The sequence below is a fragment of the Ptychodera flava genome, chromosome 16 (assembly GCF_041260155.1).
Source record: "Ptychodera flava strain L36383 chromosome 16, AS_Pfla_20210202, whole genome shotgun sequence".
NCBI lineage: Eukaryota > Metazoa > Hemichordata > Enteropneusta > Ptychoderidae > Ptychodera > Ptychodera flava.
Genome location: NC_091943.1, coordinates 13,665,175 through 13,684,922, shown reverse-complemented (window position 1 = coordinate 13,684,922; position 19,748 = coordinate 13,665,175). Strand labels below are relative to the sequence as shown.

The window sequence follows — 19,748 nt, the reverse complement described above, 5'->3', positions numbered from 1 at the left end:
AAAACTGGAACATTTTCCTGTCTAATTCCCATATAGCTGAACAACAAGAATACATAAAACCAATTGGAACTAATTTGGGATAATTGGGTCTTCACATTTTGCAAATTTTCTAAAGCGTGTTTTGTGCTCTATAGTTGAGTGTTGAAATATAACAAGTTACTCTTAAAAACATTACAAGTAAAAAGAAAAGCAGATGAGCTTAAATTTGCAAATTAAACCGACATTACTTCACCATCCAATTATCCCAAATTAGTTCCAATCTTGTTATAAATAGCTGTGTGTTGAATGACCCTTTTGTATTATTGATGTCATTTTTGTTTCAATTTCTCTAGAAATCTTGTTTGATGGAGACATCATTGGTTACTACATCTGTGTTACATCTGTATTTGCAGTTCAGTTATGTGGAATATGTAGGCGGAAGGCACCATATTTCATTTATCGTATTTATTGTCATATAATGAAGGAAAAGCAACTCAACACACCGTTCATATCTTCGTTGTTTGCATTTTGTGTATGATATTGTGTATATTTTCAGTGTATATTATGTTTGGCTGTTTTATATAAAGTGTTAATTAGCCATGGCGATTATTCTAGTTAAGAGTAAAACACTAGCACCACTTACAAGTTGGTACCTTATGCTAAAAATACAAGTGAACAAAATGACGCCCACGAGGAAAGTTCGTGGGCCGCCCAATTATAAGTGGATGATGCAGTCCAACCTTTCACAGATCAAAATTCATTGACTATTTTCTCAAATAAATCGTGAAGAAATAAACAACATACATCAAAGATACGACTGATTTTACACGGAAAATTGAGTTCCGGCCAATGCGACATTGGTAACACTAGACATTGTTTCAATGTACACTAATACAACGCACAATGAACCAATGGAATCAGTCGACAGAGCATTAAATCAGGAAAGATCATCAAATGATTGCATAATAAAACAACCAACAACAAAATACATGATAGCTATGCTGAAAATAATCTTGAAAAACAACACTTTCAAGTCAACAGTGAATTTTACCGTCATGTATTTGGGTGCGGTACGAGATCTCCAGTTTTACCAGAAATTCCCGACATTACATTTCACAAGACAAAATGAGAATAATTCAGCAACACACTGAACAAATATCGCTCTGACTGAGATTCAGAAACGATGTATGATTCTCATTGGAACTCAACACGAGCTTAATGAATTCATATCAAACATGAAAAAAAAGCATCATACTTTCAAATTTTCGAAAGCCCTTCTCAAGAAATCATATCGTTAGACCTCATTATCTATAAAGGTCATCGGTGGAACAAAGAGGACATTCTCGACTGCAAAACACACACAAAACCAACAGATACATTGCAGTTCACGAAACCAAACGGCAACATTCAAGGGCCTTGTTAAACGCGAAACATTACGATACATTAGAACAATCATGCAACAACAAGGCAATAGAGAATACAGGATATTTTCGATATAAAAGTAATGAAATGCGACCAAACGATTCTAAATCTTGTTAAATTATTACTAACTTTGGACAATCGGATGACATTTAAATGTTATTAAATTTTCATTAATTAATTTCAAAACCTTGGAATCGTAAATAGTAAAAGGGAACCAAAACATTTTCAGGTCCCCTATATGCTGATCAAAATCTCCAAGTACCCCTCTACAATCTCCAAAATTTTCGAATCCAACCCGAATTCCTCTGCCTCTCACCGTTATTTGTGAGCGTAGCCTAATCACATACATAAGAAACGGAAATATAAGCGTTACGATGATGCCAAACTTCACAAAACCTACAACAGTCCGATCTCCGATTCAAATGAGCGTACACAAATACAGCCTGAACGAACAGTAGACATCCTAGCTTCCGTACTTGAACAAACTGAACTTCAGTGGAACAACTCGATTGGTAACACCTACAATCATTCAATCAGTGCACATGTTTCACCAAAAAAAATGAAGGACTGATGAAGACAACTCAGTACTCTCAAAAGGTAGCATCAAAGGATCGCGGTGTCACATTAGTCTTGCTACCCCATAGGGCAGAACACGTAGATTAGGGTTACGTCTCGCCATGGCAAATCAACACTATACATAAAACGACCAAACATAACATAAGATACACTTACAATATACACATGTACCGTACACAAAATCCAAACAACTAAGATATGAACGATTTGCGGAGCTGCTTTCTCTTTTTACATGACACCAATTGAGTCTGCTGTCGAATTAATCTTCCCTGCACAGACCTTTGTTCCTGCCAAGGCAGCGATAACTGTGGCAACCCTTTTACTCATGACAACGCTGGTGAAGAACAGAATGATGAATTCCTACAATTACTAGATTTACTGGAAATGACATGAATAATTTGGATCATGAATCATACCATTACTTTGACTGCAGCTTACTCTGACACATTGTTTAAGCTACAAAGCTACATTTCAACAACTACAGTAGTGTCTTTCGTGTGGATCTTTTTGTTGCATTGATACTTAAATTATTTTTTTTAAATACCATTATTAAAAAGAGGAAATATTTATTTCGACAGAAATATGAAAATATTTCCGTAAATTAATTCAAATATCACTTTTGATATCAATTTTGTGTTTTACATGCAAATACCATCACCACAGACCATATATCACTCGATAGTGTAAAAGTATGTTTAGAATACTTAACAATGAATTTTCTAATAAAATATTGTATATCTGCAAATTGCTTGCCCGTGTAAATTATGCAAATAAAGGGGTACAGCGTTAATAGCTCAACATTGTCAATTTTCTTCAAGTAGATATAATAAGCTTTCAAATGACGTATGATGTGGCTGTATGATAGGACTCTATGTGTTAACATTTTAAAAATATTGTTATTCAAAAGGGGAAAATATTTTTTCCATATAAATATGAAAATATTTCAGTGAAATCCATTTCAATATCTCTTTGAATATTCATTTTGTATTCTACATGTAACTACCTTTCATTTGATATATCACTCGATAGTTTAAACGTATGTTTAGAAAAGTTAACTATAAATTTATAATACTATATCGCATTTATGCAAATTGGGTATGCCTGTTTATTATGCAAATTAGGGGGTTATGGCCCGATTTGGTAGCTCCAAATTGTCAATTTTCGTGAAGTAGAGATAATAAGCTTTCAAATGACGTATGATGTGGCTGTGTGTTGTGGCTGTATGTGTTACAATTTTTAAAATATTGTTATTCAAAAGGGGAAAATATTGTTTTCCATATAAACATGAAAATATTTCAGTATAATCAATTTCAATATCTCTTTGAATATCCATTTTGTATTCTACATGGAAAGACCTTTCATTTGATATATTACTCGATAGTTTAAACGTATCGTTAGAGAAGTTAACAATAAATTTCAAATATTATATCGCATTTATGCAAATTGGGTACCCTTGTTAATTATGCAAATTAGGAGGTTATGGCCCTACTTGGCAGCTCCACATCGTCAATTTTCTTAAAGTAGAGATAATAAGCTTTCAAATGACGTATGATGTGGCCGTATGTAAGGTGGGTACATTAAACTCCTAAAATAAGGCCCTTTTTGTGGATTCGCCGCTCGCCTATTACTGCACAACACTGGGGTCAACGGAGAAGTATTGCAATTAAACACTATCCTAGGGGGTACAAACCATAGAAAGCACCCCGGGATCAGAAATTTACTAAGCTGGAGACAGTTTGACCCACTCTCCCTCACCTGCACTAAAAATTGTACATAATGCTGATACTCAATGTCAACAAAAGCTATTTTGACTGACAAGCAGACCCGTTGATCTAAACTCATGTGAATATGCATTTGAGAAATTTTGACCCCAGTGATGATAGGCTGTAATTTGTCCTAATGGTTCTTAATTGATTGTTTCACCAGCCATACAAATTTCACTATGATGCTTACATATATATGGTTTGGGGGTTATTGCTTTTCAAAAGTTTTTCCTTTATTTCTCAAACAATATCAATTTTCAAATCTCTCTCGAAAAGCATATTTTCGAATAACACACCCTTTTCAGCTGCAGATAGTACGTGCTTCGAAATTGAATCATACATTGACGTTCAAGTGACATGATCACTGCAACATTTTTGCAACCCCCCCCCCACCCCCTACCCCATATAACCTGAGGATGTTTCTATCTGAAGCTGATGGCAAGTTCCGATTTCAAAGTTTGCAATCATGTGAGTGGTGGAGACAGGGTTAAAGTTTGGATCCTTCGTTCTGAATGGTCAGTTGCTGCATCTCCATGAGACTGGCAGCCAATGAGGTGGCCAGTTTCTGCGCGTCCGTCTCGGGGCTGGTGTTGAATGCCGAGAGGACGAAAATGATGTGCGTTTCTCGGGGGTTGTAACAGACGCCATAGCCGTCGGGAACGGCAGGTCCGAAACCCATCACCAGGTCAAACTTTGATTGAACCTGAATGTAAGACATGGGAAGCACAGAAAATTAGTAATTGATCAAAAAAAACCAAAAAACAATGAGTCATCACTCTTCAGAACGGTCACAGTTCACACCTGCCACGTTGAATCAAGGTCAGCGTGGGGCTTTTTATTCAAGAACATGCATTTCACATTACCTGACACAGGCTTTATTTGATTTCACCACCATTTTTGAACTAAACCTAACATTATCAGCCTCTGCCTAGAATTCGGTTATCAAAGCTACTTTGCACAAAACACACAGACTGTGGTGCAAAATTGGACAGTGTTTCAACATCATTTTCGGGGGCAAAATAAGAAACTCTATTTTACAGACAGAAAAAAGTAGAAAAAAGACAGCCATAATTACAGCTGATGGAGTAGAAATGAATTTCACTGGACACTTTGCGTTGATCTGACATAAAACCTGAGTTTTTGGAACATGCGGCATGGCGGGGAATGATACATTTTTAAAAAAAGAAACTGCATCTGCTCCTAAAAGAATCTTCTGTAAAGCCACTTGGAAGCCAATTCCTGTCACAACACTCTATCACTACCCTCTAATGCTTGCAAGTTCCCAAAGCAAAATTTCTTGCCACATCTACTTGTATACTTCCCCACAGAAAGCGCTGGAAATCATGGTTTTGGCATATAAGAGATGCCGGGCAAGCAGTAAGAAGGTAAAACGAGACCAACCTGGCTGGTTGAGAGTTTAAAATGCATGGCTGTCCGATAGGCTTGGTCCATGAATATTTCAGGAACATTCAAGCCACTTTCTATCGCAGTCAGTTTCAACCCCAGCAAGTATCTGTCTATCACATTACCAATGAGGGCCTGAAATTCAAAAAATAATTGACCCACCTTAGGGACTGGACACAAATTACAGAGGGGGTGGGCTGGTGTTTTTGGGGTGGGTCGCCATTTTTTGCGCAAGCATTTTTGAAGGGTCATAAAATTTTGTGCAAGCCTATGGGGGAGGGTCACCTTTTTATGCATCAAAGCTGAAATTGCATGTGCACGTATTAAAGAATATGGAATACTGAAAAAAGAAAACATACCTCCTGGCACTTTCATTTTCTGTCATTTCCATTTTCGGCGCGCCCTTCGGGCGCAAGTTTAAGGGTATAATAAGCAATGTATTGATGATCCAAGCAGCCACATTGATTTAAGTTGTCATGATTCTACTTATCCAACTCCTCTATTGTACATATAAACTGTCCCCTATAATGACGCTTTATATAACAATTTGGGAGATCACTTATTTGATATCATTCTCCCATTGACAATACATTGGGTATAGGTCGGTGTCAAATGTTCATGAAGCTGTATGTACATTTTTCATTTTTTGAGAACATTGACAGAATACAAACTATTCAGAATAGTGCAAAATGTCATCAATAACAACTGGAAGCTTCAGGTCTAACAACTTTTGAATAACAATTTAGGATCAGATAACCTATGAGTTATTTGTAGTTTCCTCTTAGCCTACAATGTATAGTGAATCAACATTTCGGTGAAATTCCAAAATCAAATTTCTTGCACAACCATGGACTTGAAACCACTCTAGTCTAATCATGAACATTAATACTAATAATTAGGTGTACATAAATGCACAGATTTACTTAGTTTTGTATTGGAAAAAAAAATATTCATAGTTCATCATAGGTTGCCATGCGTAATGAATGGACATTCAGTGAAATTCCAAAAACAAATTTCTTGCACAACCATTGACTTGAAACCACTGTAGTCTAGTCATGAACATTAATACTAATAATTAGGTGTACATAAATGCATAGATTTACTTAGTTTTGTATTGGAATACAAATATTCATAGTTTCATCATAGGCTGCCATGCATAGTGACTGGACATTTCAGTGAAATTCCAAAATCAAATTTCTTGCACAACCATTGACTTGAAACCACTGAGTCTAGTCATGAACATTAACACTAATAATTAGGTGAACATAAATGCACAGCTTTACCTTGTTTTGTATTGGAAAAAAAATTATTCATAGTTTCATCATAGGCTGCCATGCATAGTGAATGGACATTTCAGTGAAATTCCAAAATCAAATTTCTTGCACAACCATAGACTTGAAACCACTGTAGTCTAGTCATGAACATTAATACTAATAATTAGGTGTACATAAATGCACAGATTTACTAAGTTTTGTATTTAAAAAAAAAATATTCATAGTTTCATCATAGGCTGCAATGCATAGTGAATGGACATTTCAGTGAAATTCCAAAAACAAATTTCTTGCACAACCATAGACTTGAAACCACTGTAGTCTAGTCATGAACATTAATACTAATAATTAGGTGTACATAAATGCACATATTTACTTATTTTGTATTAAAAAAAAAAATATTCATAGTTTCATCATAGGCTGCCATGCATAGTGAATGGACATTTCAGTGAAATTCCAAAAACAAATTTCTTGCACAACCATAGACTTGAAACCACTGTAGTCTAGTCATGAACATTAATACTAATAATTAGGTGTACATAAATGCACAGATTTACTTAGTTTTGTATTTAAAAAAAAATTCATAGTTTCATCATAGGCTGCCATGCATAGTGAATGGACATTTCAGTGAAATTCCAAAAACAAATTTCTTGCACAACCATAGACTTGAAACCACTGTAGTCTAGTCATGAACATTTATACTAATAATTAGGTGTACATAAATGCACAGATTTACTTAGTTTTGTATTTAAAAAAAATATTCATAGTTTCATCATAGGCTGCCATGCATAGTGAATGGACATTTCAGTGAAATTCCAAAAACAAATTTCTTGCACAACCATAGACTTGAAACCACTGTAGTCTAGTCATGAACATTAATACTTATAATTAGGTGAACATAAATGCACAGATTTACCTAGTTTTGTATTGGAAAAAAATATTCATAGTTTCATCATAGGCTGCCATGCATAGTGAATCGACATTATCGATGAAATCTAAAAATTACATTTTTTGTACATGCATGCACTTTTTATCTGCCACTTTAAGCAAAGTACATTTACATGAATTATCACACACATATGATTTGATATTTTTTGGACAAAGCGTTATATCAGCCGCATTTTGCCTTCCTTTTGGGAGGGGACTTCAAAAGTATAGCAAGTCAGAAGGAGGTCTTGTCTTGAACGCATTGCGGGTTTGTTTGGGGGGTATTGAGTAACAGGGGAGGGTCACTTATTTTCATGCACGGATAAGGGGGAGGGTCACTAATTTTTGTGCATGAACTTTTGAAGGGTCATTATTTTGACGCAGCGGTGTTTCGAAAAACACCAGTCCACCCCCCACCCCCCTGTAATTTATGTCCAGTCCTGATAAATAGGTAAGCACAGACTCGACCTAGTAATGATATCGTATGCCACAGCTGTGTTCGTGACAGTGATCTTCTCTTTACCTTGATTTGAATGCTGATTTGGAATTAGTTGACCAAAACGGTTAAAGTAGAACGCGCCATGAAGACAGTTGTCAAACTTTCACAATTCTTTTCTGATATACCACTCGTTGGGGTTCATTTTAAAGCTCTTGATGTTAGAAAACTTTTCACCTGCTTAATTTTCGAAATTCAAGAATTGTATTTTTAACTAAAGAATTAACACGCGGATGGCGACCAATTTGAATATTAAATATCGGTAAATCTTGAGTTATTTGTTTCTCTTGTACCAAAATTTGCACGGTGACCCCCGATTTTTATTCTTGATTTTGAAAGTGAATGGTTGAAAGATTCCTTAAAGAAAGTTTGAGCAAAATTCATATTATTATAGCAAAGTTTATATGTCTTTCACTTTCAAGGCGCATACTACCGTAAAATTAACATGCTGTCACTTCATCAGATTACAGACTCTCACATAAACTTCAAACAGACATGGATAAAATATCACACATTTTGCTTCTAAAGAGGGACTGTGCTTCACACAAGTTCTGCATGTCTCTTTTTGTAATCACACAGGCTTGAGGGCGCCATTGAAAAATGAACACCAAGAATGACTTTGAGTAGCATACTTCATTGGTGTATGTCATGTGTGCTTCAACAGCTTTCCTGAGTAGCCTGTATTTTTCACTGGGCTGCAAGAAAAAAAATGTGAATCACCTAATAATCTAACAATCGTAGAGTACGGTAGTCAGACAATTTTCACAGAAAATTCACACAATGGTGCATTTACATATTATCGGTTATTTTTTGCTCACGTGTTTACACACGTGGGCATATGTCGCAGCGATGTCTGTCTGTCTGTCTGTCTGTCTGTCTGTCTGTCTGTCTGTCTGTCTGTCTGTCTGTCTGTCTGTCTGTTGGTCCGATATCTCAAAAACGGCTTATCAGATCAGAATCAAATCTGGTACATATATTCAGTTAGCAAATGGCAAGAACCGATTAGTTTTTGGTGGGTGTGGCTTGCATACTTTTTGCTCATTTGCATAATTAATGATTTTAGAAAAAACGGATATATATTAAAAACGACTACACACAATTTGATGAGATTTGCTACAAATGTTGATCACACCAAGATATATCAGCAGTGGGTACCATTAAGGGGTGACATGAAAGATAAATGCTAATTTGCATATTTAATGAACTTTCCTAACTAGGGATATATGTCTGATTTGTCTCGATCAAAATTAACCAAACTTGGTATGTATATTTAAGATACTATGATTTAACATTATTGAAAGTCATTAAGCATTTTAACTTCAGCCAATTCCTAATTTGCATATTTCATGAACTTTGTTAACTAGGAATATATATTGAAATGACTAGACCAAAGTTGATGAAATTTCTACATGTATTGAAGCCACTATGATACAACATTTTTGAAAGTCATTAAGCATTTTTACTTCAGCCAATTCCGAATTTGCATATTTAATGAACTTTCCCAATTAGGGATATATATCTGAATTAACTTGATTGTAGTTGTTGAAACTTGCTATATACATCAAAGATACTGTGATATAACATTATTGAAAGTCAAAAGACATTTTTACTTAAGCCAAAACCTAATTTGAATATTAAATTAATTTTCATAATTAGGGATATTTATCTGAATTGACTTGATCAAAATTGATGAAACTTACTATGTACATTAAAGACACTATAAACCAGATATGAACTGTAACTGCTCACGTGTTTCATTATATATTGAAGTTATGTGTAAATTTGAACCTTTGCCACATGTTTGCAACTTCATTGAAATTATTATGATCAACATAATGAACAATAATCACCGCCGATTAATTCTAAAAGGTCATGAAGTATACAAATATGTAATTAGCTGAAATAAAAATATTAAAGTAATTTTACTGCTCTTATTGTATCACCACTTTATCTAGCAAGTGTAATTACCGTTGGCCAAGTCCTTCAAGCCATATATGCCGAGCTGTGAAAGCTCATTAGATATGCAAATTATAAATAAGCTGACATGAAAATGTGAAATGACTTTCGATATTGTTTTGATCTAGTACCTGGTATAATCATCAATGTACATAGCATGTTTTGCCAACTTTGATCAAGTAAATCCCGGTATATATCCCTAATAAGCAAAGTTAATTAAATATGTAAATTAGGAAGTGGCTTTAGTAAAAATGCTTAGTGATTGTCAGTAATGTTGTATCATGGTATCTGCAATATGTGTAGCAAATTTTGTCAACTTTGGTCAAGTCAATTCAGACATATATCTCTAATTAGGAAAGTTCATTAAATATGCAAATTAGGAATTGGCTGAAGAGAAAATGCTTGATGACTTTCAATAATATTGAATTATAGAGTCTTTAATATACATAGTAAGTTTCATCAATTTTGATCAAGTCCATTAAGATAAATATACCTAATTATGAAAATTCATTTAATATTAAAATTAGGTTTTGGCTGAAGTAAAAATGTCTTTTGACTTTCAATAATGTTATATCACAGTATCTTTGATGTATATAGTAAGTTTCAACAACTACAATCAAGTTAATTTAGATTTATATCCCTAATTGGGAAAGTTCATTAAATATGCAAATTCGGAATTGGCTGAAGTAAAAATGTTTAATGACTTTCAAAAAGTTGTATCATAGTGGCTTCAATACATGTAGCAAGTTTCATCAACTTTGGTCCAGTCATTTCAAATATATATTCCTAATTAACAAAGTTCATGAAATATGCAAATTAGGAATTGGCTGAAATTAAAACGCTTAATGACTTTCAATAATGTTAAATCATAGTATCTTAAATATACATACCAAGTTTGGTTACTTTTGATCAAGTCAAATCAGACATATATCCCTAGTTAGGAAAGTTAATTAAATATGCAAATTAGCATTTATCTTTCATGTCACCCTTAATGGTTCCCACTGCTGATATATCTTGGTGTGATCAACATTTGTAGCAAATCTCATCAAATTTGTGTAGTTGTTTTTTAAATATATCCATTTTTTCTAAAATCATTAATTATGCAAATGAGCAAAAAGTATGCAAGCCAGACCCACCAAAAACTAATCAGTTCTTGCCATTTGCTAACTGAATATATGTACCAGATTTGATTCTGATCTGATAAGTCGTTTTTGAGAAAATGGACCAACAGACAGACAGACAGACACACAGACGGACAGACAGACAGACTCGCTGCGACATATGCCCACGTGTATAAACACGTGAGCAAAAAATACAATATTATTGAAAGTCATTAAGCATTTTCTCTTCAGCCAATTCCTAATTTGCATATTTAATGATCTCTCCTAATTAGAGATATATGTCTGAATTGACTTGACCAAGTTGACAAAATTTGCTACACATATTGCAGATACCATGATACAACATTATCGACAATCATTAAGCATTTTTACTTTAGCCACTTCCTAATTTACATATTTAATGAACTTTGCTTATACCGGGATATACTTGATCAAAGTTGGCAAAACATGCTATGTACATTGATGATTATACCAGGTACTAGGTCAAAACAATATCGAAAGTCATTTCACATTTTCATGTCAGCTAATTTATAATTTGCATATCTAATGAGCTTTCACAGCTCGGCATATATGGCTTGCCAAGGGTAATTACACTTGCTAGATAAAGTGGTGATACAATAAGAGCAGTCAAATAACTTTTAGTATTTTTATTTCAGCTAATTACATATTTGTATACTTCATGACCTTTTAGAATTAATCGGTGGTGATTGTTGTTCATTATGTTGATCATAATATTTTCAATGAAGTTGCAAACATGTGGCAAAGGTTCAAATTTACACATAACTTCAATATATAATGAAACACGTGAGCATTTTCAGTTCATATCAGGTTCACTCTGGTTGCATCTTCCTTTCATCATTGTTCAAACATTACAATATTCCTGTCTGATTCCTTTCGGTAAAAGCATTCGTTGTTATTATATGGGAAGTAGTGATGCCTACAATATTCACTTCTTTCCTCCGGTAAATTTTAAATTGATATGTCTCAAAGGGTCTGAGTAGAATGGATGATTAATCACATGAGAGCGCTTCAGGAGTTACTGGAGCGCCCTCACATGTTCTACATTGTAGAAATCTCAACCAGTTAAACAAATCTCACCGTCTTTTTTTCATTCAGCATTGCCTTGCAGAAATTCACAGAGTCAGTTGTACATGATCTGATGGTGTCTATGCGACCAAGTCGGTATCTCCTCAAGGAGGCACTCTCAGAGGTGGCAGCTGGCTGACTGTAAATTCTAGTAGACACAAATAAATTTAAAAAACCCTTTATAAGTATGACTGTCATCCGCTGACCCAAGGCAGTAACAATTAGAGCATCCAAAGTGTGGAGTTTGTATGTTTGTAATGCAGCTATGAACAGAAAGAATATACGTGTACTCCTAACACCAGTGTAACACGGAAATCTTGATAAAATGACACATGGTATTATGATTGAAAGAACGCTAATCAAAGTGATTATCTCAATATTACAATATACTTTGCTCAAACGTGATTTTCTGATAGGCTGGAAGCTTTTGTTTTTATTTTCAACAAGAAGAACTGCGCAACTTTTGGAAGTTCTCGCAAATTTCCAAATTCCAACCCAGATGCTCGGGTGTTTGGTTGCGGATATATGACCTTGGGGGTGAAAATTAGCATATTTGGGAGAAATAATCACCGAGCAAAGCATGGCGATTATTTCCCGCAAAATATGCTAATTTTCACCTAAGAGATCTTGTATCCGCTACCAAAAACCACCGCAAGCCGTTTATAACGTCTTTAGGGTAGCCAAAATATCACAGCTCTATATACTCACCTGTAATACGCCAATTGCAAGGCAACCTGGATAAATGCATCAGGACTCATTCTGTTGGCTTTAGGCATATTTTTGCCAAATGGTTTGAACTGAAAGGCATGTACTTGCAGGTCATCCACCATCCTGTGATGAAGAGAGTGTGAGAGGCAGCTTTATGGTATAGCACTACAACTCTAATCAATTGAAAGGCAACACGTGAGGCCACGACTGTTATCAGCTGACAGGCAACAAACGGCTGATTCAAGTACATAAGACTAACAGTGCACCTTCATTCCTTATCATCTTTGATTTCCAATGGCAGCATCCACAACTGCTGCTTGATAAGTTTTGTAAACTACAAGTCATCGCTGATGACACAGTCCCCGCTCGCACCATTAATTGACATGCACATGCACACTACAATACAATGTCTGTGTGCCAAGTTAGAACGAAATCTGTTCAGGGATAGTTGAGTTATGGTTCAAAAACATGAAAAAATCACAACAAAATGGCCGCCCGGCAGCCATAGTGGATCGTATCGCAAAATAAATTCAGGTTCATATATACGCCATAGTACTTTATCTGTGTACCAACATTGAAAGAAATCGGTTCAGGGATAGTTGTGTTACAGTTCAAAAACTTGAAATATTCGAAACAGAATAGCCGCCTGGCAGCCATATTGGATTGTATCGCAAAATAAACTGATGTGCATGTGTATGGCACAGTACTTTATCCTTGCACACAGTTTGAAAAAATGGCTCAGGGGTGACAGAGAAATGGCTTGTGACGGATGGACGGACGGAACGCAATCTTAAGTCCCTGCCGGACTGCGTCCATGGGACTAAAAATTTATTTTACATCTTGACAGCAAAATAAGTATGAAAGAAAATACTATTACACTTATTTGATTGACTGATGTAAAAACTGTCCCGAGAATGGCCGTCCTTTTAACCTTAAAATTTATTTCCGTTTCAACACATCTTAAATTTATAGCGTTCACTTAAAAAAAATTGATGACTTAAGATACACGATATAGTGAGTAGCTTGGAGAGCAAAGTTCTGAACAATCCATCACAGTCATTAGAAAAATTTCAGCTAGAATAGTGTCACGTACCAGGAAATTCAATCATATCACACCTGTTCTTATAAATCTACATTGGCTACCAGTTGTCTTCAGAATCCAGTACAAGACTCTACTCATCACCTACAAGGCACTTCATGACAGCACTCCAACATATATATCAGACTTAATGCACCGTAAACCTATATCCCACACTCTCCGGTCAAATGACAAGGAACTTCTTCATGTTCCACAATGCAGACTGAAAACTTATGATGAACGTGCCTTCTCGCGTGCTGCTCCACTTAACTGGAATAATTTACCCTTAGAAATACGGCAGTCTTCCAGTCTGGACAATTTCAAGAAGAACATGAAGACCCATCTCTTTGAAAGAGCCTACTGACACCTTGCCATAACTTTGTACGGCGCCATTGAACACTACTTTATAGTGGATACTGGCGCTCTATAAATTCTTCTGATTGATTGATTGATAGAAAACTAATGTACACCTGAAATACTCACGTATCAAGATGTCGCTCTGCTATTTCTATATCCTGTAAAAGTTCGTCATTTACTTTGAATTCTAGTCGTTTTGGATCTAGAAGATCGATGGAAGCAGATTGTGGAATATTGCCCACCTTTTCTCTGAAAGTAAAAAAAAGCTGTTGTTTTTGTGTGTTGCATTGCTCATTATGTAAAAATATTAGATGTAGGTCAGCGGAGCAAACATCAAATATTCCGCAAAATGATTGACAACTACAGTTACCTTTCAGGATGAAAGTTTTAATTGTGACTTTGTACATTTGAATGATTTTCACTTGATAAAATAGCTACATGCATTTGTTGTTCATTCACCCTCTATACACCTGCTACCGTGCAACTTATCCTATGGATAAATGGATGGTATAAAGTTCTAATAGAGACATGACTGTATTAATCACACAAACTATGAACAACGAGCCGCAATTTAAGTACATTGCCCCTTGAGCATAGATTCTAGTCCTATTTTTTCCAATTTTTACAGGCCATTGACATAATTTTCCAATATCACAATGCATGAGCCAGAATGTGATTCAGATTTTATGATTCAATGACCAAGTGTAGTGCGCCTTGGGGACAGATATTCAGTCTCTCACATGTTTTCAATACATCTCTTGTCTACCACTTGTGGGGGCTCATTTCAAAGCTTTTGGTGTCGGAAATGAATTTACCATCTTAGTTTTTCAAAGTCCATGAACACTTTAAATGTATCCTTTTCAACACTGAGGAATACTTGACCCAAACTGAACAATTTTGCAAATCATCATAGTGCTAGGGGGTCAATTTGCCTTACAAACGATAGGGAGGCCCCCCTAGGAAAACCGTATTGTTTTCATATGAAGAAACGGCCCAGTGAGTGTACTTTTTAATTTCAATTTCCCATAGTAGAGTAAAGAAATGGTACTTTGCACAGAGCAAGGCTTCAAACGGACATAATATCAGCCCTATTGGTATAACTCTAATGTTTCTCAATGGTAAAATTTGAACACAACTGACTTAGAAGGGGTGAAAGATTTAACCTGTTCATCCTACTTCTCTGTAACCAGATCCATCCTCACCAATGACAACAATTGGGTTTGGGTCAAACCATCCTGGTGAAAGGGTTAATGGTTTGCGGTAGACTGTGTACTCACATGAAAGTGAGGCTGTGATTAAGCAGAGATACCATTGGCGGTCCATCAGCCAGGGAATGTTCACAGGAGATGCCGCAATTTCCTTCTCTGCCTACAATAAACTATACCATGGAAATCAACAGATCAGAAGAAAATGGGCGGGGAAAAATATTACAATTTTTAATCAAATTCCTTCATATGTTTCTCAAGAAATTATGAAATTGAATGTATAATTTATTATTTATTTATTAATTTAAGAATATTTTCACATATTTCAGACCCTCACCACTCAATAGACATCTACTAGTCCATGCTAATAGCAACATTTAGCATTGTTTTAAGGGGTAGGTCATTTCAGTTTTATCTAAAAGTAAATTGACAAACTTGATGAATATTTCAATGGAAAACAAAGGGCTAACACCATGTAAATACCAAATGTCAAAAAGGAGTAATACAAGAACCAGGGATTGAGGATTGCTTAGTGTGAAATATACATAGTACTTGGTGTGATGTATTGACACGAGACACAACGTGGTCTGTCCAACGAGTGCCCCAAAACTGAGGTCGCTCACTTTATTTCTAAGACTCAACGTAGAGGGCGATATTACAGAAGTAATAGTGTACATAGTATTGGTATCACAGTAACATACATTACACGCCCCTTTTTTACAAGTGGGTGACTGAAAATCGGAATGACTGATTCCATGGCTTAAGTCGTAAGTGGACAGTTTTTAATAACACTGAAAAAAGAACAACAGCCGGCAAAAAACAGAGAAACACTAGAAAACTGGCATGGCAAATAAACTGGGTATGTGAATGATTTGTCACAGAGAAAACTATAAATTCAACTGAACTTTTCCTTTTGATACTCTGCCAGTACGGGTTGTGATATCTGATCGGATTTTCACTTGATCATGTTTTGCATGGGAACTAGTTTTGACTGGTGTACTGGTAGTATGTGACTTATCTGAAAATGTGCATTCAGTGGGACGTTTAGAAACTGGAACAGATTCAGAATAAGATTTATCCAGATTTTCATCATCATTAACAAGTGGATCTGATGGAGGTGGATTTTCATATGTTGGATACATATGTCTGCGATTTCTCTTGTATACTTTTCCGGACTGATTTTCAACTAACACAGATCTAGGCTGTGGAAGTGAATCCTTTACTATTCCATATTCCCATTTATCATGTGGGTTACGAAATCTAACTGGTTGACCTGGTTTAGGCTGTGCAATATTACGCAGTGCTGTGCGGTCATAGTAGTATTTCTGTTTCAGCTGTCTAGCTTTCAAGTTATTTGTCATGGGGGGAACAATGTGAGGTTTAGTCAAGTTTTCGGCAGTAGGAAGTTTGGACTTTAGAATTCTACTCTTTAACAATTGACTAGGAGAAAATCCATTTGTCCCGTATTACGAAACTCTAGAAGTGAAACATAAGGGTCTTGACCACTTTTATATGCTTTTTTCATCAGACGTTTGACTGATTTGACAGCATTTTCAACTTGACCATTTGATTGTGAGTAACCAGGACTGATTTTGATATGGTCAAATTCCCAGTCATGAGCAAATTTCCGGTAAACATGATTGTCATAACATGGACCATTATCACTAATGACAGTATTTGGGATTCCTTCTCGAGCAAATACAGATTTAGTGGCTGAAATTACTGCATTCGCGGTTTTGTTTGGGAGCTTGATTACTTCAGGGAATTTTGAGTAGTAGTCAATGATAATCAAGTAATCATCTGATCCTAGCTCAAACAAATCAGTACCAACTTTAGACCATGGAGAACTTGGTATTTCATGGGGAATCATGGGTTCCTTTGCGCGTTTAGGACGAAACTCCATACAGACTGAGCACTTAGAGATCATGTCCTCAATTTCATTGTTAATGCACGGCCAAAATATGATGGAGCGAGCTCTTTGTTTTGTCTTAACGATTCCTTGATGGCTGGCATGTAATTTTTGCATGATTTCAGGACGCATACTTGAGGGAATTATGATTTGGTTGTTGCAAAACAATAATCCATGAGCATACGTTACTTCATGTCGATATGGGTGATAAGGCTTGGCTTCATCAGGAATTTGCATTCTGTTGTCTGGCCATCCTGATATGGTAAGGTTGATGACTTTCAACAGCGTTGGATCATATGCAGTTTCATCTCGTAATTTCTCTAACTTTTGGTCTGAGATGGGCATTTGATTGATGATACTTAGAACTTCGCGACCATCAGATTGCGCTGGAGTATCAGCGAGTGGGGCCCGACTAAGTGCATCCGGTATAGGCATATCTTTGCCCGGTTTGTAAACAACTTCTAGATCATATCTGAGAAGATTCATGCGCATGCGTTGTAAACGTGGACTGAGTTTATGCAGTGGCTTCCGAAAAATACCGACCAATGGTTTGTGATCGGTTTCTACAATTGTTTTGTCTCCGAATATGTAGTCATGGAAACGGTTACATGCAAAGAGAATTGCGCTCATCTCTTTCTCAATTGTAGCGTAGTTAACTTCTGCGTTATTGAGTCTGCGTGATGCGTAAGCAACAGGGTGAGAGTCTTGGCATATCATTGCTCCAAAGCCTTTGTTACTGGCATCCGAAGAAATGGTGACCGGCTTTTTAGCATTGTAGAATTTTAGGACGGGTGTGTTTGTAGCTACATCAATCAATTTATTGAAAGCGGCATCATGTCTGTCTTCCCAGCTCCATTCTACGCCTTTGGCAAGAAGCTCACGTAATGGTGCTGTAAGGGCTGAAAGATTTGGTACAAACTTTGCTAAGTAAACCATGATTCCAAGAAATGTTTGAAGCTCAGATTTATTTTGCGGTGGAGACATTTCTGTGAGGGCTCTTATTCTGTCTGGACTTGGTTTCAGTCCATCACTTGTCAGTAAGTGACCTGAAAATTCAACTTTGCCAACACCTATTTCACATTTGTTACCGTTGAGTTTTAATCCAGACTCCCGTACTTTGTTTAGGAATTGATTGAGGTATCTATCATGCTGGTCGTCACACGTAGCTTGTAGTAACATATCGTCTACAATTACTTCAAGACCTTCTAACTTCCCGAATTCATCAATCATGGCTCTTTGCCAGATTTCGCTCGCGGAACTAATACCAAAGGGCATTCTTTTGAACATATATCTACCCCAGGGGGTGTTAAATGTAGTTAACTTGGCACTTTTATCACTAAGTTTGAGTTGCCAATAACCTGACGTGGCATCGAATTTAGAAAATACTTTCGCGTCCGGCATTCGCGTTACAACATCTTCCAATGTGGCATTTGGGAAGTGCTCACGACGGATAGCTTTATTTAGTTCTTGAGGATCTAGACATACGCGAACTTGGCCATTCTTTTTCATGACCACTGTAATTTGACTAACCCATTCAGTCGGCTCGGTGACAGGTTCGATTACACATAGTGAAACCATTCGATCCAGTTCTGCTTTAACTTTGTCTCGTAGTTTATGAGGGATTTGTCGTGGTGGTAACTGGACTGGGGGAACCGCTGGGTCAATTTGTATGTCATATTCACAGTTGTTCAAACAACCAAGGCCATCAAATAAATCGCTGTTTTGTTCAAGTAATTCTTGAGCTCGTTTAGTACATTTTGGGTTTGATTTGTCTACACCATTTGATGAGAACACATGGTTTCTTTTACACCATCAGACGCACAACCAGGCTGAATAACATTGCTATTGCCATTCTGGACAGGATCAGAGGGTTGTACACTAAACACCCTTTTCAAGAGATTTAACTTTTCACAAGAATCTCTCCCCAGAATAGGTGTAACATTACCTTTCACAACCTGAAATGTGATAGGAACAGGCTTACTGTGTACAATTTGCCATTGAACTCTGATCTATTCACTTTCAGTGGTAACTCAATCTGACCAATGGGCTTAATCAAGTGATTACTGTACGACTTTAAAGTGATTTTAGAACGCTGTAGTTTGACATGTTTTGGTACAGTGACATTGAATATAGACACTGGAATAATATCAACTTGTGAACCACTATCTAATTTGAAGGATACATTGGTGTCTCCAATGCGACAACTTTGAGACCAGTCTTTTGTTTGTGAACAGTTTCAGTTTCAAGAGTTCTAACATTTAAAGTGTCAATCATAAATGGTACGTCATCATCACCGCTGTCTTCATGGGTAACTGCTTTCACCACGCGCTGGCTACGTGGGTTGTATTGTCTACGGTTGACTCGTGCCATCTGCTGCTGGGCAGTATTCTGTGTTGCGGGAGAAACACGTCGGTTGTTTCGCTGACTAGTACTTCTGCACTTACTTGCAAAATGGTTTGGTTTACCGCATTTCCGGCATGATTTGCCATA

General features: G+C 36.3%; 3 protein-coding genes across 3 annotated transcripts in view; all 3 read right to left on the bottom strand.

Moving 5' to 3' along the window:
• LOC139114060 (carnitine O-acetyltransferase-like) overlaps positions 1-19,748 on the bottom strand; it is an 85,028-nt gene that overhangs the window by 5,002 nt on the left and 60,278 nt on the right. The gene's annotated exons all lie outside the window — the stretch shown is intronic.
• Positions 8,095-14,397, bottom strand: LOC139114063 (carnitine O-acetyltransferase-like). Its single transcript, XM_070675564.1, has 4 exons — positions 14,271-14,397; positions 12,710-12,832; positions 12,014-12,149; positions 8,095-8,533 (listed from the first exon to the last, which is right to left on the bottom strand). Exons 2-4 carry the CDS (start codon positions 12,829-12,831, stop codon positions 8,324-8,326), a joined length of 468 nt encoding a protein of 155 aa, XP_070531665.1. The 5' UTR covers position 12,832; positions 14,271-14,397; the 3' UTR covers positions 8,095-8,323.
• The window catches only part of LOC139114876 (carnitine O-acetyltransferase-like), a 58,431-nt gene continuing 54,100 nt past the window's right edge, over positions 15,418-19,748 (bottom strand). Inside the window, exon 9 of the mRNA XM_070676808.1 lies at positions 15,418-15,522. Coding sequence (XP_070532909.1) covers positions 15,418-15,522 — 105 coding nt within the window. The remainder of the gene's footprint in view (positions 15,523-19,748) is intronic.